This window comes from Strigops habroptila, chromosome 14 (assembly GCF_004027225.2).
Source record: "Strigops habroptila isolate Jane chromosome 14, bStrHab1.2.pri, whole genome shotgun sequence".
NCBI classification, from domain to species: domain Eukaryota; kingdom Metazoa; phylum Chordata; class Aves; order Psittaciformes; family Psittacidae; genus Strigops; species Strigops habroptila.
The window spans coordinates 5,215,537-5,243,496 of record NC_044290.2 but is presented as its reverse complement, the minus strand read 5'-3'; the positions used below and the strand labels follow the sequence as shown (position 1 = coordinate 5,243,496).

Sequence of the window (27,960 nt, the reverse complement as noted above, 5' to 3'; positions counted from 1 at the left end):
ATCTATTTCTCCAAGTGCCACAGGCCAAATTTACTGCTCGCATAACTCCACCGACTTCAATGGAGAAGAGCGTTTAGGGTGCTCCAAGGAGGCGTAAGTAGGAGTGATGTGATGGAATTGAGTAAAGGAAAATATAGTCTGACTGTCAAGAAGAGTTTCCTACCAGCGAAATCTATAGACTGTGGAAGTTTCCCATGGGAACAAGCAGAGACCAAGTTGCTGAAGTCATTTTAAAACAGCACAAGAGAATAGGAAATCAGGCCAGTGACTGGCCAAAAGGAAAGGTGAGATGACATAATGCTACTTCTCCTTCTCTAATTTCTGTGGCTGCATTTGCTTTGTCCATGGAATGATTTTCACGCAACTGGATTTCTCCTTGTTTTCTGAGAGAGGCGACAGCCCTTGCTGCTTCTGGAGAGGTTTCAATTCCTCCGCTAAATTCTGCCTTGGATTAAAGCAATACCCATTACAGCCCCCATCAGTCCTCCTGTTATTCCTGCTGCTTGCAAACCTCTTCTGAGATCTTTTCAAGCTTCTTCCCTGAGCCTTTGGCTCCAGTTCTGTACTTGAGTAGCTGTACAAAATGAGTCAGCCTAGTTTGGGAGTAGTGGCAGGGCTCATCTAGGTCAATGCAGAGGTGTGCCAGGCTATGGAGGCTATCAGATGTGGATCTGTAACTTACTGGCAAGCGGAAGAGAGACAGAGATGGAAATCTTCCTGTCTTTAGGCATCCTTCAGGTAGATTCCTGGTAGATCATCTGCTGGAAAAGCATAAAGGGAAACACTGCTTTCCCTGGTGACTTGTGGTGACTGCTGCCTGCCTGTATGTAAAGCCAGGTCTGCACACGCGGTGGGCATGCCCAGCTACCACCCGCCAGCTTTTGCAATCTCTTACCCACGGACCCTCCTAATGCCTTTCTGAATGACTTCCCATGCGCTCACCGTCTCCACACCAGCAACCCAAAGCTCCACTGTTACAACCTCCTACCTCGCACAGTTCCCAGATAATTACAGATTAGAAGCGGCTAATTTCTATTTTTGTCAAGCTGTCAGAGATCTATGTTTGTTATTATTGTCTCCTAGGTTGCCAGTTGCATAAATACATATGTAAAACCCCCTTTGATCTCGAGGTATAATGACACAGATTTATCAAATGTTTGCCTTTTTCTGTCTCTTTGAAAAGGCTGATTTATGGAGTGCAGTCCCTACCTCCCTTCCTCTCTTGAAATATGAAGTGTTTGTGAGCAGCCAAGGTAATATTTAATATCCTGCCAAGAATCCTTTGCACTTCCTAACAAATGAACTACAACCTAACCAAATGGTTCACATCTGTTTAGCCTCTTCTCCTTTTTAACTAAACAAATTAGCATTAGAATACCTGGGAGGCACACAAAGTCCCTTTCTAGATGACAGAACACAGACAATTATTAGCAAGGGGAGTAACTGTACTGAAAGGAGCAGGCATGGACCTAGCAGATGTTTTCACATCTCCTGTAGTGTCCATGAATGACCCGCACCGCAGCGGACATGCTGCCACAGCCTTTTGAAGTGGGTGAGGAGTCCATTCACAGCCCCCTTCTGAATGAAATTAAAGGCAATTGGCCTCAGCTAGTTAAATGTTTCATTTAAACCCTTTCCAGCAAAGATGAGTTTTGCTGGGTGGGTTTTTCCCCCTTTATAAAGTGGCTAAAATAAAGAGCATCACCCCTCTCCTCCTCACCCACATGCCAAGCTTGGTGATAGCATCCTCAGGGGAGGCAAGAGGCAGCTCTGGGTTTATTCCTCTTTTCACCACTGGCTTCTTGTCCCAAGAGCACCAAACCACCCAGCCTCATTGCCCTGTCCCTCTGCTATAAGGGGTTATTTGGGTTTGAGGAGAATCACTGGGCCCAAACAAACATCTGCAAAGTGTATTTTGGATTATTACAGGCTTCCACAGGCTGCACAGAGGCAATTACAAACTCACACCCCTGCAACCACGCGGGGCCTTTTGAGCACCCCTGCTCCCAATGCAGCCTCAAACACCTTTTGATCAGAGGGTCAGGAGCAGGTTTTGGGGCTGTGGATGGGATGGGGTGAGATGGGCCCTGCACTAAGCACTCATTTAGTCGGGTTCAGCGTGGAGGAGGGAGCCAATGAAGCCCATGTTTTATTAGGGCAAACACTTAGCTTTTGTTGTAAATGTTTTGGAAAAAAAAACACTCTCACAGAGATACTGCTATTAATATATCATCCGACTAACAAGTGATTAAAACCAACAGCAGCTACTATGAAAATGTGGCTTTGTAGCCCTGGACCGCATGGGACGCAGCAGGGAAAATCATTCTGAACACACCAGCGGGGTGCAATTATAAATAAGAACAGCTCTGTAAAGGCTACAAAAGCAGCAATAATCAGTGCAGCCTGTGGTTTAGTCAGGACTAAAGACATGTACGGAAGGTGCTATTTATTACCAGAGACAGGGACACCGCTGGATGAAGGGGTGCAACTTCAGGATAAGTCAACAGAGGGAGTTCATTGCCATCGTGGCCAGGCGAGCCACAGCCAGCGCATCCCTGCGAGCGGCCCGAGTGCTGCGTGTGTGTGTGTCTGTCTGTCCATCCAGCACGGCCTCCCTGCAAACCTCACTATAAGCAAAGCTTATGAGGGGCCAGCAGCGCTGGAGCAGGTCCATTAGCTCCAAGCTGTGGATTCAGTGTCTCCGGCACAGGGCATGGCTCCAAAGACAGACCCAGCAATGCTGAGCCCTGCAGTAGTTCACACAGTGCTTCTTCCAGTGTGGTGGCTCTTCACCTCACCCATGGGCACCTCATGAACATCTTTGTGGAGCAGGAAGCCCAGCGAGGCTGCTCCTGAGCACTGCAAATGCCATTGGAGATGCTGGGTGACTCCCAGGGACCAGCCCTGCTGGGCAGCAGAGCAACAGCGCAGGGCACAGACCCCTTCCCATTCCCAAATGGAACTGTTTGGCATCTATTGCCAAGTCCTGGAGGCAGTGCCGGGCTGGCTGAGGTTGCTGGGGGTCCCCTGGGGTGGGGACAGACCCGCACCCCGCACTGTGCTGTGAGTGAGGAGCACAGGGCAGAGCTGCTGCGGGAACATCTGCCTGCACATGCCTCTGCTGTGCTCATCCCACTGCTCATCTTGGCAGTGAGGAGGGTTAATCAGCCCCACTCCCGATATACTGCCAGTTCCTGCCATTCCCTGTTCCTGCTGAAAGCCAAGTGCACGTAACAGGCAGATAGTGGCCTTAAGCAGCAGGCGAGGGGCATCAGAAGGAGGAGATCTGAACAACGCTTCCCTGTTGCTGGCGTTGTTGAGACATCCCTCTTCCCCTTGGTGTGCCTCAGTTTCCCTTCTGCCCTGGCTGGGATGGCCAAGGTGCAGCGTGTGGGTCACCCGGCCCTTCGGCTGCTCTGCAGTGTGTATCCCTGCAGACTATCCCTACAAACCGCCGGGTGCAGCTGATAAACTCAGGCTGTTCCCATCTTGCTTTGGATGCGGTCCAGCAGCTCCCCTGGAAGCGCAGCGGAAATGCCTTAATCACCTCGCTTGCATCTCTGTTTCAAGTCTAATTTGATGCAGGGCCTCCTCTGCCTGGCCAGGAAAACATCCCAGACATCTCCCAGCCTTTCTCAGCAGCACTAATGTTGATCTTCCTCGTTGCTCAGCAAACAAAAGACGAGTCCCTGTGCCAGCAAAGGAGCTTTGACTGCCATGTGCCTGTCTGCATCTGTGTGCATGTCTTGTCCCATGTGTTGGGATAAGAGGGTCAGCGTTGGAGCCTCTCCTACCCGGCTGGAAGCTCTGTCCTCCTCTGGCACCGTGGTCTGGTCTCTAGCCTGCACCACCACAGAGATGCCTCTTTCTCTCTTCCCCCTTCTTGCTTTTTGGAGGAGGAAGGTGGTCGAGACGTCCGTACTGGTCCCAGTTTGGTCAGTGTGGGAGGTCAGAGCCCTTCTGTTTCCAATCACTCACGGCAATTCTCCAAAGTCCGTGTTTCTGTTTAAGAAAAGACATTCTGGTTACAGCAGCAGTTCAGATGGGTACAAACAACGTACATGTATTTTATAGAACATATTTAATGCAAAAAATGAATCAAAGGGAAGCTGTAGTTGCAATAGGAAGCGTTAACAAGGGGAGCAGGGGGCAGAAGGGACCTTGGCATGCATCTTGCACAGCAAAACCAGGGGGAAAAACTCAACCACCAAACAGCCCCACTCTGGAGAGATGTGAAACCCTCCCTCTGGGTATAGAATCATAGAATGCCTCATTTAACTGGCAGGACTGAGCAGGGCTCCTAGGAAAACAGTGATACAGGTATGAATTTAGGGCAGCTTTTCCAGCTCTAGCAGGGGCAAGCAGGCATCCTCCTTTCCATGCACCTCTCTTTAGTCCTTGTGCTCCCCTACAGCAGCAGCAGCAGCCCCCCGCCAGCTCCCCACTATGGTCAGAGGTGTCAGCAGCGATGCTCAAACAAGCATTTGGGAGCAATAACCCTGCAGGGACTCAGGGAAACACACGGTACCTCCCCAGACCGGATAAATGCACCAACCTGATCCCGCTGCCAAATCGTCTGTTCTCGCTCCAAGGCCCGGAGGTGCCAGCACTGGTTCGGAGCAGAGGGAAAAGCGTCTCCGCACTGTGGGAAACCGGCTCGTTTTGCCAGCCTGGCTCTGTGAAACAGTTGAACTGTGCCTTTCTGAAACACTGGAAACCAAAGCCCAGCCCGAGGCACTGACCCGCTGGAAAACCTTCAGTGCAAACAGTTCAAGTCTGGAAGCAGGAAAGCAGAGGTGACGGAAAGTGTACGAGGCAGAGCTGATGAGAGAGGTCCCTGCCAGCTCTCTGAAGCACGTGTACTTCTGAGGGCAGTCTAAATGGCTTTGGGACACTGTACACTGTGCTCAAAAGACCTTTTCTTTGGGTCAGGGAGAACGTGAGCCCCCTGGTCCTGACAGCAGCCTTTTGGAGGGGTTGGCATCCTTGTGACACGGCAATCCAGACCATGCAAGCGCTAAGAGCACAGCAACTGTCTCACGTTCAATACTGCAAGCTCAGTTGAGAGAAGGATTAGGAAGGCAGCTCCAAAGCTTGCTAAATGTTGTGTCGAAGCCCTAAAAGCGTGTGGTATGTTTATTTCAGAGGGGACTAAAAGCCATCAATGGAACCACCCAGTAAGTCATAGTCTGAGGGACTCTCACAGAGGAAGGCCTGACCTTCTGCAACACCTCTGACCCCGCAACTCAGTTGTCATCCTTGATCCCTGAACTAACAACACGCTGTTTGGGAGAGGATGAACACTGGAACCAGAGGAGTTCCCTTTGGCAGGGCCAAGCACTGGACATGCACTTGCAGGAGACAAGTCCTGCTCTGCAGGAATGACCTCCTCCTTGACTGGAAGAAGAAAGAGCAGCACCAAGAGGCAAACAACCCACCCGAGGCCACCCCACCAGCATGAATGGCATCCTGCATCCCTTGCTGGGGCCGGCTCTTTGCCTGGTTAAGAAATACCATGACTAGAAATGCCATTAGGGACAGCCTGCAACGGAGCGTATAGTGTTACCACCTCCAGCAGAGCTGCTTGGTAAGAAAACAGTGCTGATAGTTCTGTTTTAAAAGCAAAGTGTTCTGTAGGCAGCCTGTATTTCCAAGCAAGGGGGGATGGATATCTAATCACCTCTGGAGAGCAACCAGGACAACATGCTTTCTATCTGTAATGATAATGATTTCTAATAGTATCACTCTGTTTCCATTCCTACTCTCCTGGGACTGTCAGGACTGAAAAGGACGTGTGTGTTTTGTGTAAAGCCTTGAAATGCCGTGGCCTGGCTGAGTGGGAAACGCTGCTGGAGCCAGGAGAGTGTGAATGTGTTACTCTGCTGGGGCAGATTATATCCGAGATTGATACAGGAAGCGAGAAAAAAACAAAGCCCAGTGGGGGAAACGAGAAGGGAAAGAGCTGTGTGCGCAGGGATTGGGTTTCCTCATTCATGCTGAACAAAGCGCAGAGCCCCCCCAACTGCCCAGCTCGCTGGGATGCTGCCACGGTGCTTCCCACAGGACTTGGGGGTCCTGGAAGAGCTTGGGGCACCTCACCATCTCATGGCTCAGCTCCTCGCACTGTCCTGCAATGCAAGTGTTGTGCTGAGATTAAGTGATTTGCTGATGGTCAGAGCAGAGAAGACATGCGGAAGGAATCATAATCGCAGACTCGTTTGGGTTGGAAGGGATTTTAAAGCTCATCCAGTTCCAATCCCTTGCCATGGGCAGGGACACCTTCCATTAGCACAGGTTGCTAATCCAGCTGCAATGCTCCTCAAACCATCACTCAGCACTCTCTTTACAGAACCGTACACAAAAAGGGGTATGGGACTGACAAAAACATGGGCTGCTTACTTGCCCAACAAGGTGAAACATCATCATTCCTATTTTATGGATGGAGTACATTTCTTCAACAAGGAATCTGAAAAAAATGAACATCCCCTGCGCCTCAGGGCTACTGTTTTATCCACAAAACCACACAAAAGGGTTGAAGTCCAAATAGACCGAAACCCAGCTTCATCCTCTTGAGTCACTGCTCAGATTCCTCTGTGAGCTTCAGTACAGGCTTCTGTTGGTGCAGAGCTGCCTGCTGCCACAGCAGCACACGGATGGGACCATCTCACCTACCAGCAGACCCAGGGGTAGGAGGTCCATTGCACGTTGCTGCTGGGTTTTCTCACTACCACATAACTAGCAGGTATCCTCCAAGTTCATGGGGAGATCCTGAGTAACCAGGATAATGGGATGACAAACAACCTATATTCAAGCTCTCCAAATGGAATAAGGAAACAAAACACTGCAATTCTACACAGGAACTGCTGTTTTGGATTCAAGGAGCTCTGCAAAGCCTGATGCTTGCCCAAGTTTCACTCCCAGTTGCGCAAAGCGACCACATCCAGACACTTCAGTGCACCTCAGCTGCAGGATTTGGGCAGCAATAGTACCGGATGGGGATGTCTGACATTAACCTTCCATGTAGGGTCACAGGGACCAAAAACACCCCTAGATGAGGGCAGGAGGTTCAGTATTTGTTTCATTTCCATGCTGGCACCAGCAATACTGAAAAGGACACCTGAAAGCAGCCCCTGTACTATCTGTCTGCAACCCAGATCTCAGTTTGGCAATGTTCTTCTTTTCAAAGCACATGCACCAGCAACAATTCCTAAAGGTGGTAAAATGATAGTAGATGCTTTCATCCATACCTGACACATTTGGTAGCAAAGCAGAGAACACCTTCTAGGTGAAAAAAAAAGCTTCTTTTCAACAAAATAAGGTATTTCTTACCTTTAAATCCCACATCCACTCATTCTAAACCCAGGCTTTCTCTCCTGCCAAACCGACTGGGTGTGGAGATGGTGCAACCTGGTGACCTGCACTGTGCAGACACTCAGTGATGATTATAAAGCTCCTGTCTAGCCCTAAACCCCGCAAATGTCACACATTTAGGTCCAAGAAATGAAGATGACTGCTCTTCAAAACAGACCCACAGGCATGTCCTTGGGACCTCTCATCAGAGCAGAGTTTGTCAGGACAGCACTGACAGGCCATTCCAAAGCCTGGCTCTGTAATGACTTAGGAGAAAACCACAACCCTCCTGCCTCAGCACAACTCGCTGCCTCTGGGAGCAAAAGCTGTGGGATTTGTGAGCCATCGGCTCTTTGCAGGTTCCTCTCCCAGCTAAAGGTTGACCAAATTCTTCGGTTTTGCACAAACCCCTTTCCACTCACATGCAACCTCGTTTCAGTGTGCTTTTTGCACAAGAAACCAGGATTTCACAAGCTCTCCTTGCTCTTGCAGTGACCAAGAATATTGTTGCTGCAAGAAATGCCACAAAACGATCAAATACCTTTGCAATTAAGCAGAGTTTCAGTAAGTGAATTGTTTAGAACAGATCTGGAGCATTCACCTCTCTTGCTTTGTACAGTATGTACTTTATTGCAGAGAAGACCGGATGCATTTTTAAAACAAATTCAGGAGTTGCACAGTTTCCAGACATTTCTACCAAGTGCTGCCCACAGTAACTCGAGTACAACAGACACACAGTAAGAGGGAACTTGATCCTGTCATCTGCAATCACTTGAGAGAGGCAGGAAACCTTGCAGCTGATTTAAGAGCCATGTCAAAGAGGTGGCTCTGCTCCTGGAGCACCTCCACCAGCCCAGCAGAGGTTAACCGTGTCGCTCCTGATGCACACCAGCGTAACCGAGACCAGACGTTGGTGTGGTGCATCATGAAAGCAGGCAGTGAAGGTTTTATGTCGGTGTGATACGCACGCGGTGGCAGATTTGTGACGCCTCCGGAAGGGTTTTATTCGGGATCAGATGAGAAACTGTGTCTCCTGTTGCTGTACCTTTGGATTGATGCGCGGCCGTGCTGCCCAGTCCCTCTCCACATGGGAAAGAAATCTTGGCGTGAAAACACATCAAGTCATAACAGGCACTAACTACCACAATAACACAGTCTTTGTCTACCCTGGGTGCTGCTGTGCTTGGAAGCATCCCAGCAGGGCATAGCCAGCCCCAGGTAGGCTGAGGGCGAGCCAGAGCCCCGTGCTGGGATCACAAGCACATTAGACTGTGGCTAGAAATGTTCTTCAGCGTATCAGTTAACAAAGATAATGCAATTCTTAGTGAGACCATCCACAGCAATTGCTTTTGAGAGACACTGGCTGCATCAGCAATTTGAACATTTTAATATTACATAAAAAAAAACCCAGCTTTTTTCCTGGAAAATGTGTTTCCTTATCAATTAGATACCCTCAAAGTGAAGCCTTGTCCCTGAGCCACCACAGTGGGATACTAAATACAATTCAAGCTCTTGGTGCAGGTCCAGAGATCATCTGAGGACACCAAGACTGAATGGGCTGGCACAGGACACATCAGCATAAAAAAGCCTTCAAACTACCAGACTCTGAGATCTGGTTCTCACCTCCTACACCTTTTCAGAGCTTCACTGACATAAGCAGTAATGGGCATTTTTTTACCAGCTGAAGATCTGACACACAGGGCTCAAACTCTCATGGCATAAAACCACATGGGAGTCTGAAATTCCCCGTGATGGATGTACAGCAGAATGGCTCAGAGTGTGTTCAAGGAATACCCTAGAGAAGAGCTGTTCATCTGGAGGCTGGTTAAATGCTGATGTGTGGTGTGCTGAGAGTCTTCTTTACTCCACTAGCATGTATGAAAGCTACAAATCTACTGTGATGAATGGGAACCTTGGGAAAAGTAACCGAAAAGCCTCAGGAACTGAAGGCTTCTGTGTAACATCAGAGCGGGGATGGCACAGACCGAGACAAGAAAAGTTCACCCAACCCACCACATGCCTCAAAGCTGAATTTGGAAAGGATGCTTGGGGAGCAGGGGTGATCAATCATTCATGTGTCGCTGCCTGACGGCTTCGCCAAGGCTGCCAGTGCTGGCGGTTAGTGAGTGTGCGCATTGAGACTTGCTAAGTGAAAACCTACCCACGAGATGAGAGACCACGACTCATGGAGGCTTTGGAAGGCCATTCCAAAGTGATGTGCTTCTGACATCGGCTAAATCATAACCCGTGATGAGTGAACAGGCCTGAGGCCCGTGAATGCTTTAAGCTCTCCTGTCTATTCCCTTTCAGAAGAAAATAGAAAGTTATCGCATGAAGTGGTCGCTAGGCACAAATAAGTCTTCTTCAAGCAGATCCCCACAGGTTTCCCCCTTGTAATCACTAAAAATACACTACCTGATGTGTCACAAGGACGACAAGTAATGGACATTTAAGGCAATCTGATTTCCATAGCCCTCCCATGACTTTCACCGAGCAGATCGCCTTTGTCTTCCTTCTCTAGGAACGATTTCTTGCATGTGAACATGACGAGCAGCAGCATTGGTAAATGCCACAGGCTGCAGAAGAAGAGCTTCCTGGAGCTTCTGCGGTCTGCATCCCTGTAGAACCGGAAGCCGAGGTAGGAGATGTAGAGGTTGATAGGGAGTGAAATGATGGGGAAAGTCCACGTGGTGATGTCGAGAACAGGAGCCACCGCTGAGAGTCCGATTAAGGCCAAGCAGTGGCGCAGAGCCACCCGCCTGCACAGCCCTGGGTGGGTGACGGACATCATACAGTATCCTCCTCGGGAGTAATCCTCCCTTAGACCCCAGCTCAGGGCGTTGAAGTGAGGGAACTGCCAGGAGTAGAGGATTCCTCCTAACAGCAACGCACCTGCAGTGGGAGAGGGTTAAAGGTGTGTTAGAGGGACACTGCAAGAGAAAGAGCTCAGCCCATACAGAAGAGCAGCACTATGAAGCTGTGCAGAAGACAAGGCTTGCTCTGTCAGGTAGGATGTGCTCTGTTCTTAACAGCATTTACATAGGGTTGCACGAGGTGGTTCTGCTGTTTTCAGAGCACTTAATTTGAAAAGCATTTCAACAAGTCGCTTCCTCTTAACGAACAATTGCTAATTGGTTTCTGCACCCATTCAGTCTCTACCTGAGGGAAGAATGATGGAAATGAAGCAAAGCCGGGCAAGGGATTGTTTTCCCAGGAGCCTTTAGCTTCTCCTCCCGGGTTCCCAAGTTGCTGTATCCAGAGAATTAAAAAGCCAGTAGGCAGAGCAATGTCACATTGACCAGGACCAGGCAGCCCTGCTCCATGAGAGCAGAAAAGGAGGATGAGCTGCTTTCTGCTGAGAACTGGGGCAATACCAGCACCGGGTAGCCCAGAGCAAGGCTAAGCTTTGTGTGTGCCTATAGTGAGAAGTGAGGGAACTGCTCAGGGAGTGCCTGGATCCCCAACCTCGGGCAGGAGCTGCTAATGAGGTGACAAAGATGATGAACTTTTATCCCTTCAAACCCATTGTAGCAACCTCTAAGTAGTTTGCTCAAGTAACTCTACTCACACCAATTAGCTGCTTTTACATTTAATAAAGAGCTATGGAAGCACCACATGTTCCCCAGTTATCCTTGGGACATGGCACAGGGCTTATCAAGGCAGAAGCAGCTTATATGCTGATTTCAAGGAGGCCCTCAGACTAAACTCCCTGCACTAATTTTGTCTGAAGACACAAAAAAATCCCCCAAGGCTGTTGCACATTATGAGCATTCCTGGATTTTCCTTTTGTTTCCCCAGCCCTGCTCCAGCATTAACACTTTCTTTGCATCTCCCTGTCTCCATGAGCTCATTCTCTATGGAAACTACTTCTCCATCATTCTCTTAATGACTTGATAGAAACAGAAACAGCAACACTTCTCTGCACTCAGGTTAATGTATTTAAATTCCTCCCCAAATGCTCACTTCTTTCCCAGCAACAGCTTGGGCTCTAAAAAAGACCAAGTCCCTGTCTCCTTGGAACTGTTTCATGGTTCACATCTCTCTGGCTGTACATTCCTTGGGGCATGTCTAGTTCTTGTCTTAAATAGCACACCTCACTCTGGTGGTGTCATGCAAATTACAATAATCTAAGCTTGCAAAAGAGCCTTTGTTTTTTGCCCTAACTTATCAATCAGTGAAGGATGGTCTATTACACTTAAGGCAGGTTTTCCAGTTGCTTATAAGATCCAGTAGTGGTATAGAAGACCCATCTTTTTAACAAATACTCCACCAGGTGAGTACGTGTCTCTGAAAGTTGATTACATGAAGCATGGAGATATATCCTCATATACTGGGCATGCAGCTTTCAGAACACCACTGCCTGCTATGAAATCCAGGTGATTTCCTGGACTACAGTCCAAACCACTTGCATATCCTGCCCTTCGATCCTACTGAAGTGGACTTTCAGCCGTCGGATGCTTAGCCCCTTCTCTGAATTGGAACCTTTTAAGAAGGTTCACAATGGTGCACCCCGAAATTACCACTGACTTCACAAAATCATGGCAACAGAAATGCTTTTGGCCCTAACAAAATAGCATTTGATTCAGTTCTGTGGAAACCTGAGGGAGTAGCTCTTCTGAAATAAACTGAAATAAAACTTCATAAAGGAGCAGCACTCCTTATACTGGGAGAAACAACAGGGGAAATGATTTTGTCATATGTCATTCTATAGCTTTTTCCTTGTCTTCTAAAACATAGTACTGCAGGAAAGATCCTGAATGTGATAAACCTAAGATCGTACTATTTCAAGTTTCACATCTGAAGTGCTTTAGAGACATTAGCTTGTCACTTTTCAGAACGTAGGGCAAGGTAACCTACAATTATCCACCAGCTGAGGAGCCAGGGCCAGGATCCAGAGGCTGTCCCTGCTTCCCACGGCTATGGATGAGCCGGCTTTTCAGCTGGCATGTGCTGCGTCCCTGTGTTTCGGCTGTAACGCGGGCTTTGCTTATTCAATTGTTCAAATGTTTTGTGCAGCCAAGCTCAAAACACACCCTAAACCTCAAACACACAAAACCCTTTAACAGTTCTCTAACTATAACACCATTAAAATGAAAAAAGAAGTCATCTGGAGAAACTTCTAAACACAGACCAACTAAACTACTTGGGGCTGGATTCCCATTTACAAAGCTCTGGTTTTTACATGCAAGCCTTTGGAATTTAATTACTTTGATTACATTACAACCATTGAGATAATTGATATTTTACAGAGAAACTCAACAGTAAAACAATTTAATAGCCCATTATGAGGATTTTAACCGACCTGATCTTTCTGTTAGTTCCCATGTGCCTTGGCCATCCTGCAATTTCCCCTGGCCAGGCTGAGACTGCCAGCTTGTCAGAGATCTTTAAGTGTCACGTAAGACTGATGACTTGCAAAGCACAGCACATGGTACAGTACAATTCAGCATCAAACGAGCTCACAGTAGGAATCCTGTCAAACCCAGAGCAGACACTGTAACACTCATTAATTACTAGATGAATGTTAACTGTGTCATAATTAAGTCAGCAGTGTTTTTAAGCAATCTTACAGCGAGACTAACTCTGGAGACAAACCTGGTTCAACGCAGCGCAGGCTGTTCTGCTGCTTCCGTGCAGTTCCCAACAGTTTGGGAACTCAGTCTAATCAATGCAAATCTCATTTTCCTTTACAGAGTTTATAATGAAGTGAGCACCAGACGAGGTCATTCACAGCCATAACAACTGGAGCTGGCACGGAGGCTGCAAAAGCAAAGCTGGCCATCAGAGCAGAGCGAGAGACAGGCAGCACCCAGGGATGCTGCAGCTCTTGGCCTCCCTCAGCTCCTCTGCTGCACATGGAAAAGCTGAGCGCAGGCAGGCTGATAGAAATCATAGAATCATAGAATCCCAGCCTGGTTTGGGTTGGAAAGGACCTCAAAGCTCAACCAGTTCCAAGCCCCTGCCACAGGCAGGGACATCTTCCACTAGACCAGGTCGCTCCAAGCCCTCTCCAACCTGCCCTTGATACTCAGACTGAGCTCAGGCTACTTGCACAACAACCAATAGCTAGATGTCAAGAGCTTTATTCCTAAATTGGTGAGGAATAAAATGGAGCCCATCCAGAGTGCAAGGGACTGGATTAGTTCGGAGCAAAGGCAGTAGAACATGAAGAATCCACCTGGATTAAGATTGGTACAACATCCACTCACCCTGCTCCTGGTCAGGGTTTGTGCTGATGAACTGCTAAAAACCAAGTACCTGGCTCACGGATATCCCAAACTCTTTGCCCTTTTTGGCCAGATTTTTAATAGCTGAAAGTTTAGCCCATTTATGAGCACTTCCAAACTTGTCACTTCTCCATGTGTGAGAAGCTGGGACAGCCACAAGCAGACACTTACAAATCCTGTTTGATTTGGGAGAGAAACAAAGTCTATTTAAGCAAACAGGACCCAGGTCTCCAGTGTTCTTTCACTCTTGTGTGCAAAACAGGTACAAATGTTTCCTTGTTGAGTTCCTATTATTTAATCACTTTGTACTAGCTTAAATCATCTCAGAAGTCACAGGGTTGCAGAGAACCAGGTAGGCCCTACGACATCCACAGAGTTAAAGATAAATAACAGGTTTTACTGTTCATCATGAATTTTAAGGTTAAGCTATTATTTCTTTTCTTAAATTCTTTTAGAAGTATTTAAATAGTAATAGAGCTTCTTTTTAATAAACAAGAACAAGCTGAGATTTTTATTTTAATATCTAAGATAAAGCCAAAATGTCAAGTAGGTAGAAAATGGTTCTTTCTTTCTGCAGATGTATTTTTATCTAGTGAAATACTAAAGGTTTATAAATTGCACTTTTCCTAAAACAAACAAGACACTAAATTCCAGAGTCATTTGGAAATTGCTTGGCAAGATGATTTAAGGCTCAATAAATTTGGGTAGGACTTGGAAATAATTATGAGATGAGACTTCCAAAAGCAACTAGTGATTCTGGGCTTGCAAACCGCAGGAGCTGACAGTCTGATTTTGACAATTAGAAGAGCAAGAAGCATCCCCCTATGAAGTTATGCTCCTCATGGTGTCAAATAAGACCATGTGGCACCACTAAAATTTGATTAATTTTCACATTGATTTGGTTAAATTTCACATGTTATTCCTTTTAAAGCAATTTAAGATGACCTCCTTTGCTGGATGGTCCAAATCTCAGGCAACGGAGTACTGTCAGTGCCTGAGCCCATTGAGTCTTTGGCCTCTCTGCTAAAAAGAGCACCTAAGAGCAGGGAACTGCAAGGTGGTTTTTAGGGTGTAAGCCCTTACAGGGTGCGAGCTCTGACCACTGGTTAACATATGGAGAGGAGAGCAGAGCAATCAGGTAGCAACAGCTTCTTGTCCTGCCATCCTGGGCTTGCACTGGGATCAGTGACCCAGGGACAAAAAGCTCCAGACCCTAGTGGGAGTCCCCCAAACTTCCAATGTCCTGGAAAAGGTGCGGAATCTGTTCAAGTCTATACATCAGCTCCTCAAGAGCGAGCTGGCACATTCAGCTGCTGAGCCATCAGTGCCAATAGAAATCATGCCCACAGCATCATTCTGAGAAAACCATTTCATTCACGTAAAGCACCCTGAGGACTGCAAACCTGTTTTCTCATCTACTAAAGGGCAGAAGTAATGTTTGGATCCTGCTCGACTGTCTTGTTCTGAGGGTGTCATTCACTTAAGCAGCAATTTGAAATATGCCCCTTTCATGGTGGCAATACCTTTCATCATCAAAGAGCCTTATACATTGTGCAGTTGGCACACGGGGCAGTAGCTGAATCATTTCAGCTGTCTGCCTTAAATAAGACATTATAGTTTGGGATGAGCCAATTGAAACTTTCCAAAAACTTTCTGAAGGCAAGTTCTTCCCAGGCAGAAAAGGACCTTGGCTACAAGAGGGTGCAGGATGGAGCACAGGGTGTGTTGGTGGAGCACCAGGCTCCTGAGCAGGGCAAGCTGGAGCCCAACCAGCCCCGGCAGGCAGATGAACATGGGCCTGCCTGCACAAGTCAAGGCAAACACGTCCAAGGTTATCTACAGAGACTGCTGTATCAGCATCGTGTTCCTGAAAACACACTGGAGACAAACAACTTATTCTCTCTTCTTATCCTTCTCATTGTTCTTTAGACAACACACAGTGCCTTCCCTCCACACAGCGTCCTGCAAACCTCTTGTATTGCTTTCAAGCTCTAGACAGGGCAAACACTCATTTACTTAATAAAACAAAAGGAATAAGGAAGGGGGAGCTGATCTCTAATAGCATCAATTCAAGAATGGACTCGCTCCTTCTGTCTTCGCTTTGGTGCTGCATATGTATGACTGGGAAGAGGCCAAGCAGGCATTAAAATAAACATGGAATGGTTAAAATATCAGCTCCAAAACAGATGTTGAAATCTTACTGCATTTCCCAAAGCTGGTGTTTACTGCCTTGGCAACCCAAGAATGCTGTTTTGCTTAAAGCACAATTTTAGTAATTCTTCTGCCTTGAATAATGTGAAGGAATTTCAAAATCATTTCCAGACCTTGGTAGCTCCTGACTTAGTAAGAGGAAAGCACTGGCCTTTTGTCTCTAGGAAACTGGTATGAGTTTGGCTGCTGCCAGGAGGGGAAGGCTTTCGTAGCCTAAGCTCAGCCTTTTAATGGCTCGTAGTCAGGAAACAACCACACACCGTTTTACTTGATAGCACACAACTGGCTCGCCTCCCTTAAAAGATGTTGAACAAATTACTCCTCTTTAATCCAGACAAGGTAGATTAGAGCTCAGAGACTTGACTTCGTCCAGCTGTATCCACCTGCTTGCGAGCAACCATGCTGTCTCAGACCACATTTTTCACCTTTTCTACAGGAAATCTAACATAACCAGGCCAAAACTGTTCACTGTGGTCCTGCATGGTTTTTACAGGATGTTATGCTTGCAGGAAATGTACTGGATACATCCCCAAAGCTTTTCTTATCTAGCTTTTCTTTTGTGCTCATTCACAAGCTTAACACAGAAAATCAAGATTTCTAACTATGAAGCAATTACGGGGGGAAAGAAAAGATTCTGAAGCCTTGTCACAGCCTTGCTGCCCACTGCAGATGCAATGTGATATTGAACACCCAAAGGATTACATGGGGGAGCTGGTACAAATATTCCCAGTGGTTTGGAGTCACATCCATAACACAGATGTAGTGCCCTGATTCATAAGGACTGGTTTATTAAGCTGGCAGTGGCACTTTCTGTTTGTGAAGGAGAACTGGAAGGGGCAATAATTGCTGCCTCTCCTTGTTCTGGTGATGGAAAATGACTGTTAGGGGAGATCAATTGGCCTCTGACTGACAAGCGTTCAAGGTGTTGCGGCTGCTCCATCCCTGGAAGTGTTCAAGGCCAGGTTGGACAAGGCTTGGAGCAACCTGCTCTAGTGGAAGGTGTCCCTGCCCATGGCAGGGGGCTAGAACTGGGTGAGCTTTAAGGTCCCTTCAACCCAAACCAGTCTGGGATTCTATGATATTGCCCTGATACAATCACTCCTTAGGAAAAAGTTACCTACTATTTAATTCTTCCCATTGCCTTTGGAGGTAGAAAAGGGATCAGCACTACAAAATTTACACCTTAATTTGTGATTATGAAGCCTTCTCAAACATAAAGACATTTGGGAAACTAGATGATCTTAAGGTCCTTTCCAGCTCTCACCATTCTATGATTCTATAATTTTCCAGTCACAAATCTTAACCAAACTGATGCAGTTTGCCTCTATTTTGCCACTGCGGCGTTTCCTGTATTAGCACCACAGCAAGACAACACCCGGCACTTCTGCTTCCACTGGAAAACAAAAGCAGATGCTAGCGCTTGTGTCGGATGCTGTGTGAGCGGCCAAGCAGCCTTGAGAAGGAAAAAAGGGAAAGTATCACTACTAAAGCTTTGCACAAGGTCTCTGGGCTGCAAACAATGGTCCCGGCTGTCAGTGCGGGCACGCACAGCCCTGATTGTGTGCCTTCAAGGTTACACGGTCATGTAAACCAAGGGCGAGGAGGAGAACACTGGGAAACTCAAAAGCTTCATGGTCATGGGTTTCAATAGCTGTTTCTTTTGAAGGATGGCACAAAAGGCTTGTGGAACAGGGGCTGCGATAGACTCCTCTGCTCAGCACATAAAGGGAAGGGATGTTGGCCATGTGTATGGCTTGTCTGCAAAACAAAAGGATGATCCTCAGTGTCCACCAGGAATGGGAAATGAAGTTGGCAGTGGGGTTCTGCACCTCAACGGAGCATTCCTGGCCATTGCCTTCAACAGGAGAAAAGCAGATGTCCCTGGGTATGCTCGCCATGCAGAGAAAAGCTGTGGGCATATGGACACATGCAGGCAGGCACGCTTTTGTGTGACACACAACAGGTTATTACAGCCGAGAGCCTCACAGGGAAACACCTTTCATTATACAGACAAGGTTGAGAAAAACAACAACACTGTACATAAGTCATCTTAGCTAACCCCAGCAACAGATGCCATAAGAAAAGTGAGCCTCTTGGGTAAGACGGAAACACACTCTTTGCACAGACCATTTGTTATGTGCAAGTATCTTTAGGAAGTGTTTGCCCAGGGACTGCAAACCTGCAGAGCCATGCAGATGTTCCTCCTCAACCACCTCTTCCAGGCTCCTCTGGGGCTCCCATGTGTAGCCCAAGGATGGGAGTCCCTGCTGCAGAGACCCCCGTGATGCTCCTGCTGTGTCTCACACCCTGGGGCTACCACACAGTCCCATCTCCTCCTGGTGCCCCAACAGCCACGCATGGAGTAGAGAACTGGGTATGGACACGCTGCCTGTGAATTCATGGGGTCGGTCCCTAGGTGCCCCAGCACTGAAAGTGCTATTTTTTTGCCTCTTGTGAAGATGGAAAAGGGAAAAGAAAAATAGCCCACTGGCTTTTGTCCTAAATTCAGACCAGCTGCTTACTAGTATTGTCCCCTGCCTCGGTTTTTACAGTTTTTACCCCCACAAAGCACACTCCTGGGCCCCCAGCTTCCAATTCTCATATGTCAATGACATGAATATCTCTGCTTCCTCTGCAACAGACCACAAATTCTGCTGTCTTTCGTCTGAGAAGTGAAACCCCGAAAGCTGAGTTTACTGGGGGGAGTTTATAGCCGGAGCCTCCTCTGCTCCCGCTACAGGACAGAGGCCGGCAGCTCCCAGACCTGCTCACACATCAAGGGGCTTTAAAGCTCAAAGTGCTTAACTGGAAGGGACACAATGATCCTCAAGCTCATTTTGGATGCTATTAAGTTGTTGCTTTGCTCTCCCTGCTCCTGGCAGACAAGTGCTACACAAGGGAAGGTATGAGAGGCTCCAGCCTTTGACAGGTTGGGTGCAGCCCCCCCTCACCCCTATTCTCTTTTTTGTTGTTACTGAAACCATCCATCTGCCAAACGTCACCAGCTGATAAGAACTGCCCCTTTTTAAATCCCCATTTGTAAATAGATGTTGGCTGACATAATTAATGTCTACCATACAACACAATTTGAATTACAAAGTAAAGGCAATTTAAAAATCAGCCTCCACATGATTACAACTGATACCCAAGTCTATAAATTCCATAGCCTCAGGAATTATTTAAATTTCTGAAAATGAATGAAAATCAGTACAAGATGTCTTGCAGGAAAGCGAGACCAGAAGTGGAGCATCTGAGATAAACTAAATAGTCTCTTGAGATAAACATTCTTTGGTGCAGTAATACCTACGGCTCCCAGGCCACCATGGGTCTGTAATGTCTGCTCTAGTGTCAGGGCTGTTATCTGCTATGCCACTGCCACCTACTCAGAATAAATCCCCTTAACTGATAAGCACATTATGTTGAGGACCCCTGCTTGTCACTTCCATCTAACTGGGTGGTTTGTATGGACTCTGTGGCACTGAATTGCTCCGCTCTAAGACACCGATACCACTCACTGCCTGGGATCAAGCCTTTGGTGCATCAGCACAGGAAGGTCGGAGGAAGGAGTGCAACATGTCTAAGGCAAAACTATGGCACTTGGAAACGTTTACCCCAGATTCGGTTTTTCTGCTAACTAGAAATAACAAGTTTAAAACGACAGCAAACATCTCTAACAAGCAAGCTGCGGCATTAGGCTGCGGAGAGCCCAGCAACACAAGAGTAATTGAAAGCATGCACACGTTGTGCCTCTCGCACGCCAAAATAAACAGCTCTGTTACTTCCTAAAGATGCCTGTGCACAGGCTCAACAGCAGCGTGGCACAGCCTGCAGCTCCTCCTGTACATGGATCCTGTGCAGGAGGAAGATCCAGCACAGAACAGGACATGCTGCCAAGTTCTGCCTCTTTCTCCTGTCTTTTAGTATAAGGCTTTAAGTGATTTTCATTATTTCCCTGCTAGTCCTTCCTTTGTAAAGTCAGGGGAAACAATCTGAGGGTGTCTAGATTTACTAGGAAAACAAACCACGTTAGAAATAAATAGCACCACAAAGGAGCAATGAAGTCTGCTTTCAAGGAAGCAAATGTGTTGCTGCAAATCACAGCCTGGTAGTTAAGTTCTGCATAAATACACCAGATACGTGGCAGTGATATCCATGTGATAAATTACATTTATCATGCACCTTTGACCATCTCACCTGCACTCGGCTCCCCCAGCGAGGAAATGTTAACATTCCTGATCTTTCATCAGTTTCAAACAGCTGCCATTAAAAAACAACACACACCCCCCTCAACCCCACAACAAAGAATTCCACATCTTCCCAGAGATAACCTTATCTTTCTCTTTTGAAATGTGAGGTTTTCCCTAAATTACGTTGGCAGAAAGTCCAGGGTTTCGGGCAGGATGTTTAAGAGCATAGAATTAAAGGTACCTATCAGGGTAGAAATGGAAGCAAGCATCACTGGGAATCACTGTAAGAGCTGAAAAGATGTGTAGTGTAAGAAATACCAGCAAGTGTTTGCATCACTAGAAATACAAGGGTCCCAGATTTTTATCTGCAAAGATGTGATATTTGCTTCTTGTTTCTTGTGCAAGAAACTGACAAGTATTCATCTCTGTAATAAAGTTATAAACAAAATAAGGACAAACTAAACCAAGGCTGCTCCAATCTGAGACATTTTGCTACTGCCTCTGGAATAGGACACTAGGAATCACAGGTTTGGGTCAGAAGGGAGCTTAAAGCTCATCCAGTTCCAACCCCCTGCCACGGGCAGGGACACCTTCCACTAGAGCAGGTTGCTCCAAGCCCCTGTGTCCAACCTGGCCTTGAACACTGCCAGGGATGGGGCAGCCACAGCTTCTCTGGGCACCCTGTGCCAGCGCCTCAGCACCCTCACAGGGAAGAGCTTCTGCCTAAGAGCTCATATCAGTCTCCCCTCTGGCAGATTAAAGCCATTCCCTTTGTCCTGTCCAACTCAAACAGCCACGAGCATCTCACATCAGTGTCTGTGGACGGCACTGGTGAGGTTACGGCGCTCCCAACGTGATGGAGGGGTGCAGACACGGCTGTCCCAGGGTACCACACTGTACAGTGTAACACTTGGTGACCCCCCTCAAATGCTAATAAAAGGTCTACACTTAAGCATTGTTTTCCTTACAACCAGCAACATGTACAACAATGCGGCTGCTGTGAGAAGATTACAAGGAGAGAAAATCCACAGGAAAATGTAAACTCAAAAAGCCACCAGTTAAGTGGTGAGAACCTTCCTTCTCATTAGTTTCCTCCCTCCCTCCCTTCACATTCCTCTTTGTTATTGAGTGAAATGATTCTCTTTTTTTTTTTTTAAACGAGGTGCAAATGCATTTTCACACCTCTACTGAAAACTAGGTTAAGTCTCCAAGCTAATTACACATTATTAATGAGTTCAACAACTGTGGGTTGGCTGGTTAAAGGAGGGATGCAGGTCTGCATGTCGTCATGCAGATGCACGCTTGTACTCTGCATGGGTCTGATGCTGCCAGGTTTGAAAACTCTTATTGTTCACAATAGTAGAATGTTTAACACTGAAAATCATAGAATCACAGAATGGTTTGGGCTGGAAGAGACCTTAAGATCACCCAGTTCCAGCCCCCTGCCACGGGCAGGGACACCTTCCACTAGAGCAGGTTGCTCCAAGCCCCTGTGTCCAACCTGGCCTTGAACACTGCCAGGGATGGGGCAGACACAGCTTCTCTGCGCACATCAGAGTCTACAGTGCAATCCTTTTCTTCTATTTCCCTCTTTTCTTTTTAAAAGTGTTTGTGTTGGTTTTTAATACTGAATTGTACTAAAATATGACATCCAGGTCACCATTTTCAGGACTCTCCCCAGGTATGCTTCATTACAAAGTCCAGTAGCAGCTCACTAACATTTCTTTCCCTATTAAACAAGCTGCCTGGCCTCTCTGACACAGGCTGGGAGGTGACTGTAAAAAGTTTTAGCTACCCAGAACAAACAATACAAGACTGAGTTATGCACCAGCTCAGACCATAGCGTTCTGACAAAGTCTGCCCAAGTGGTTTAAAGTTATCATCTTCCACTGATGGCATCACTGCCAGGGATTACCCCCTCCAGAGCTGCCAGAGGGACACGTAACCACAACTCAGTTGCAAATTACAGAGGAAGGGCTGACTTGGGACACCAGTGGTGCTCTCTGCTGCCTGCTCTGCTACCGTACAGGGACAGCTTAAGCTCCTTACAAAGCAGGTCTCCAAGAGCAAGTTGTAACTTGACAAATTGAAGATAATGAAAATCAGTGCCAGTTTAGTTTAATGGGCTTTAACTGCAGCAGTTTAGCTGCCATTTTAAAGCCAGGGGTGAAAATCTGAACTGTGACATCCTCTACAGCAAGATCTCTGGTGAGTATGGAGCTCTTCAGCTCCTCCAGGCTGGACTTCGCAGGTGAAGCATGGGCCACATGAGAGTCATCTTCTAACGTCAACTCTGCAATGAGGTGCCAAACCCAAACAGAAATCCCTAAACAAAAGATCCAAGGTCTAAGCATAATTCATTTTCTTCTCTTTCGAAATAGAGCTTCTAATGATGACTTACGCATTCCTTAACATGAGACACTATACATACACATATATACCATTTATAGGTCTAAATATAAAAATAACTTTCAGAGAAGAGAATGTTTGTATAGGAGAAGTACACACATTAAAAAGAAACCACCACAAAACCTTTCATCCCAGCTGCGGATTAGATCCATATCAGAACATGAGTACTCAAAGCCAGTTCATACTGACTTTTATAGGAAGTGCATAGCACAGATGAAGAATGGATTTTGCACAGATTCTGGTAATTTCTGGTTAAAAGCCTTGTTGTTGAAAGTATTATTCAAGACTTAAACATGCCACGCTGTGGGATGAGTGTGAGCTGAAACAATTCTTAACAGACCTGCTAATTGAACTTTGTTAGTTTCTTCAGAATATAAGTCTGTGGAGCCACTTTGATTCTTAAGTTTCTAGCTGGCAGGAAAAACAAGCCCCAATTGTGTCAGAGTTTAGCTGCTGAAGAGATCAGTGTTTTACGAGGGACGTAAAACTGGTTCGCAGTTACTAAAATAGAAATCTTCGTTTGCTTTTCAAGGAGGGGGGAAGGAACATTTAGAACTTAAGACTTTCGAAATGGGCAATTAAGAAATGCACCAATAAATTTATCTTCCTGGGATATTTTCTGGCTTGTGGAAAGACACTAATAAACACAACTGGGAATTTTCCAGCTGAAAGCTCCCGAAGCTGGATCTTACTGAGTATGGTTTTAATCCTCAAATTATGCAACATTTTCTCCCATATGAAGCCCAAAGATGTTATTTTCCTTCTAAATTATTTTTTTTAAGATGGCCTAAACAAATATTCAATAGGACACAGTCTTTCATCAGCTCCCGTTTGCCCCTGAATTGCCCTGTAAGGAGAATGCTACCATCGTGCCTACTCATTTGGTCCTCATAGTATCGCGCTATAACAGACTTTGGTATTACAAACAGCAGAATATATCTGCTTTTGAAGCAGGTATCAGCTCAACAAGCATAAAGAATGAGGTTTACTGCCTTTTGAGGAGGTCTTTTTAGTTATCCCTAAGGCAATGGTGTCAATTGCTCACCCAGATCCAAGGGTTTCATACTCACCAGCATCAAGACTACCTGTAGCCGCCGTCCAGCCCATGACAGGGGGAATGGCACCGACGACAGCTCCTACCCATGTGTTGGCGATGCTCATTCTCTTCATGGGTGTGTAGCAACACGTGTACAAGAAGATGTTGAAGGCTCCCAGAGCCCCGGTAAGAGGGTTTACTCCAAGTGTCAGCAGGGCGATTCCCGGGACTCCACAGGAGGCAGCAAAGCAGACAGCGAGTAGAGGGCTGTGGGAAGAGACCGGAGACACTGAGCAAGAGTCTGTCCTAAAGGATGAGCACTGTCCCGCTCCTTTGCCCCCTCCCAAAATCTAACATTGGATTTTTGTTATTTTTCTTACCCAGCCCACATTTTCCCATTCGAATCCCCATCCTAAGAAAAGCCTTACTCAAAAATTAGGACATTCTTGCTACAGATTAGCAACGATCGGAGATTCTTATTCTTTGTTCACCCAATAAATTCCACTTCTGCAGATAAATAGTCCTTATGAAGAACTGGTGCTTCCAACAGATCTTTCTCTTTCATTTAAATCTTAGTATATTTTGACCTCTGGAAAAGCACCCAGGGGTTAGAGTAAATGAGAACGGTTGTCACTTGTCAGATTTGTAACTGATTGTGATTATCCTTTGACTGAAACACAACAGGGTTAGACACAAAATTAGGAAGCATTTGCAAGGAAAAAGAGAGTACATTTAATCATTTTGAAATTACATCAACAGGAATAAAGTATTTTTTGGCTTTGCTGAAAAAAAAGGCTGAATTTTCTACATTCCTTATGCGCTGTGCTAAGCAGGGCTGGCACACCAAAGCAATCCTGGCAACAGGAGCAAAATTAAAACTCTATTCTAAGTATGACTAGAATTAACTGAAGATAGTTTAAGTTTGGCTAAAAGGGGCAAAAAACAGAGATGCAAATGTGATTCCTGCTGCAGATCAGCTAAAAGCTCAGGGAAGGTTGGAAATTCCTGTTCAAATCTGTAAGAAAGTGGCTGAAGCCCACAATAAACATCCAAATACAATGAACAAGGATGTTTTGTCTGGCTAGCAAACCCACACTTCCTAGGCAGCACTGTGATGCAACCCTAAGGAAGCTTTATTTGTGATCCCTTGCACCAGATCAACATGTTTGCTGCTGGTGGAGATCTCACCACATGGGTTGGTTTGAGGGTGTTTGGTATAATGGGAAGAGAGACCTAAATGCCACTAAGAACTAATGTGGTGTGGGAGACCTTTGGAAGGGTGGAAAATGCCATTAACTGAGTTGTATTTAATAAGCCATGTGGCTAAATACACACTTCTAGTCATCCACGAGAGCAGAAAATATGTGTGCTTGCAACAAAAGTCTCTGCATGAAGTTTAGCTTTACACGTTTTGTCTAACTGAAAACTATGCAGCCTTTGTATTCTATGATCACTTAGCCCTCTGGCCAAATCCCTAACCCTAAAGTACGTGTTGCAAGCACTGCTCCAGCCCTCATAAGAAAAACTTGCTGGTGGGGATGAATTTTATGGGACTTTTATCAGCAAAAAATCCTACCATTTAAATTTAGATTTTTAAGACCTTTGTTGTCCCAATATGGAATGGAGATCTCAAATACCTGCAAGAACTAACACGAGCAAATCTAACATTAAAGATCTGCCTTGAATTTAAATTAAATTAAGTCATTTTATCCAGCTTTTCAAAACCATCAACAGATTTTAGCTCATGGAGCATGCACAGAGCACATTTATACTCCAGAACGACCAGTTTTGGTGTTACTGATGTATCAGGAATAGAGGCAGGGTACATCATTGCTGTCCATTGATAAGGAGATGTATAAAGTTTGTTTTCAGGAGCCACAGCGTGCTGAGCCCTCTGGTTTTGCAGCTAGTGGTGCTCTATTGCAGAAAAGCAGCAAAACACAATCTGTGCTGTTGACTATAGGTGCCGTAGTTCATAATGTTGCCTCTCTGTAGCGAAAGCCTGACTGGGTTGGGTTAAACAAATCGATCTTGACTGATTCCTGAATAAAATACAGTCAGACAGTAAACACCACATTTACACAATACACGCTCTTGAGGTGACAAAAGACCAGTGTGACCCTGCGAGGCCGGGCTACCCATGTTCGCTCCCGCGGGGCTCATAGACATAAATGAGGACACAGTTTGACCTAATGCAACGAGCACTTTTCTCACTAATCAAGAGTGAAGACTCCTGTACACGTCTCCAATTCAAATGAACACCACACACCATGAGCCAGACACGCAGCAGCAGACACCAGCCCTTCATGCAAAGCCTTCCTCTGTGGTTGAGCCCAGCATCACGTCATCCCATGTCGCTCCCCTGCAGCAGTGATATCCCTGTGGTGCCAGCCCTGACACCAGTTGCGTGCTGCCTTCACATCCAACTGATGGATTGGAAAAGCACCTTTAAGAAGGTGCTTTAAGAAGAAAAAGCACCTTTAAGAAGAGGCTTTATCAAAAGGGAAGGGAGGAGTGATGTGGCTGAGACCTCCAAAAAAGAGTTGTTCTGTTCCTGGTGGATGAAACCACGTTTTTGTTTCTCAGTTTCTTCCTTTTTACCTCTTTCAAAGGAAGCTCCCAAAGGCAGTTTGGTTAGTGTCTATAATAGCCCAAATGACCTCAGGGGAGGTTATCAAGTCAATGTGGGTTGTTCTTCATAAGCAGTTGGTCTGTATTACTTTCAGGCATCCTGAAAGTGTCACATTTTCTACTTCTCTCCAGTGTTTCCTTAACAATGAAGGAACTGTGAAATTCTTCTACAAGAGTAATTGTCCGACTTGCAAGTGCCTGCCCCTAAAACTCCAACTGAGATCAGAAACTCAAACTGTGATCTAATGATTCAGCTATGTTATTTCTGTCCCCTAAAATACTACTTGGCATTACAAAAACACTGCAATCAGAAATTGGGACTTTGCTTTCTTGTTGAGACATGAGACAGAGGATTCAACTCACTCTCATGCAAACACATAGTGTTTTTAAGGTCTAGGAGAAGTGTAAGCAACTCCTCATTGGGAGAGAGAGTATTTGAGGAAAATGCAGACATTTCAGTCACTGGTGCAGTTCTTTCTGCTTCAGTGACTCCCAGGATTTCAAGAAGAAAAGAGTGACCCTAGGTTTAAATCACAGCAATTTATGGGGTATTCTGATTTCCACTAGTTTATGGTCTTCTAGGGACCAGTAATAGGGACCATTATGCATCTCCATTCTCACATTAGGTCTGTGAAAACTCAGACATCTGGTGTGAGGCTCATTGATTTGGTGCATGCTCCTTTGCTGGGCTGCCTGTGTCTCACCGAGGGAGCACAGGAGATCTCATTCTGGAGCAAGAGAAGGGCTGTGATGCTGAGTTGCCACTGGATTTGTCCCATCACCTAATGTCCATGCAGTTCCTCCCACAACAGCCTCACGCCACCAAGCAGTCCAGTGTGCATCACACGAGCATCAGCTTTGGGTAACCCAACGCCAGGGAATTCTCTCATGGTGCTCAAAAGTGACTGCAGGGTCTCTGCTGGTTTCCTTCATCGTTAAACCCTGCCATGCAGTAAGTGCAGGCTGATGACAGGCACGGGTACATAAGCCTCATTTCACTTGGGCGTTCACTTATGCTAAGGGAATTGCTCCCATGGGAAAAAAGGGCAATCTTCCATTGGAAAATTGGCCAAGGAGCTAGCTCAGAAAGCAAACATATTGAGCAAGAAACTAGGTTTTATGATGGATTCTTGGGAGGAGTTGGTTTCAGTTATTTGGCTGATTAAAATCAGACTTTGGAAAAATACGACAAGTGCCAAATGAGTTCTCTTCAAATTTCAACTCTAAAATACCCAGTATGTCACCACATTGGACACCTCCTAAAGGAAAACCAAAAACTGGTAGTTCTGCCTCGTTCCTCTTCTCTCATATTGCGAATGCAGATGCCAAAGTCTGTCTAATTTTACTGCTAAAAGACATTCACATTCAAGTAAAAGCTTAAAAGAGAACTTCGGCTTGAATGGTGAATAATCAAACCTTCCCTGATCCAAAGAAAATGTGTTGATGTTTCACTCCTACAGAACTCACCCAAGATAGACCTTCCCCAGTCACACTCCACTGAGAGCATCCAAGGGGAAGAGGAGCAGGAGGAGGAGAAGAGAGCCAGGTTTCTCTTCATTCAACTCAAAGCTTTTGCTGACACAGGGGTGTCTGGAGAGATGCTGTCAGCCAGGCTGGGGAGGATTGCTCAAGGACAGCTCAGAGTGCTGGGGGGGACAGGGAGCAGGCAGGAGGAATCCCATATGGGTGATACTCAGGCACCCCCTTCACACACGACCACAAGGCATCCATGTGGATCCTCACTCACTGTATCACTGATGAAGACTTTGGACAATGCAGCAACCAGCCTATTTTAATTCATGTGCAATAGCATCATCTCTAAATCTAGTTGCCACTTACAGATGATGTGGTTATACGTATATCATGATCTTACACACATGTGCATGAAATATTTGTATTTAATAGACTC

The 27,960-nt window shown here is 46.2% G+C and overlaps 1 protein-coding gene and 1 long non-coding RNA gene across 3 annotated transcripts in view; both read right to left on the bottom strand.

Moving 5' to 3' along the window:
• Window positions 1-7,956: 7,956 nt before the first annotated feature.
• LOC115616504 (protoheme IX farnesyltransferase, mitochondrial) overlaps window positions 7,957-27,960 on the bottom strand; it is a 103,597-nt gene continuing 83,593 nt past the window's right edge. Inside the window, exons 6-7 of the mRNA XM_030505810.1 lie at window positions 23,455-23,687; window positions 7,957-10,242 (exon numbers count right to left, since the gene is read on the bottom strand). Of these exons, the coding sequence (XP_030361670.1) occupies window positions 9,800-10,242; window positions 23,455-23,687 (676 nt within the window). The 3' untranslated portion in view covers window positions 7,957-9,799. The remainder of the gene's footprint in view (window positions 10,243-23,454; window positions 23,688-27,960) is intronic.
• LOC115616508 lies at window positions 13,329-21,505 on the bottom strand. 2 transcript variants are annotated; one of them, XR_003994310.1, is made up of 2 exons: window positions 21,477-21,505; window positions 13,329-13,365 (listed from the first exon to the last, which is right to left on the bottom strand). It is a non-coding gene; the product is annotated as an uncharacterized LOC115616508 (long non-coding RNA). The 2 variants fall into 2 exon arrangements; XR_003994309.1 differs by lacking the exon at window positions 21,477-21,505 and adding an exon at window positions 20,606-20,650.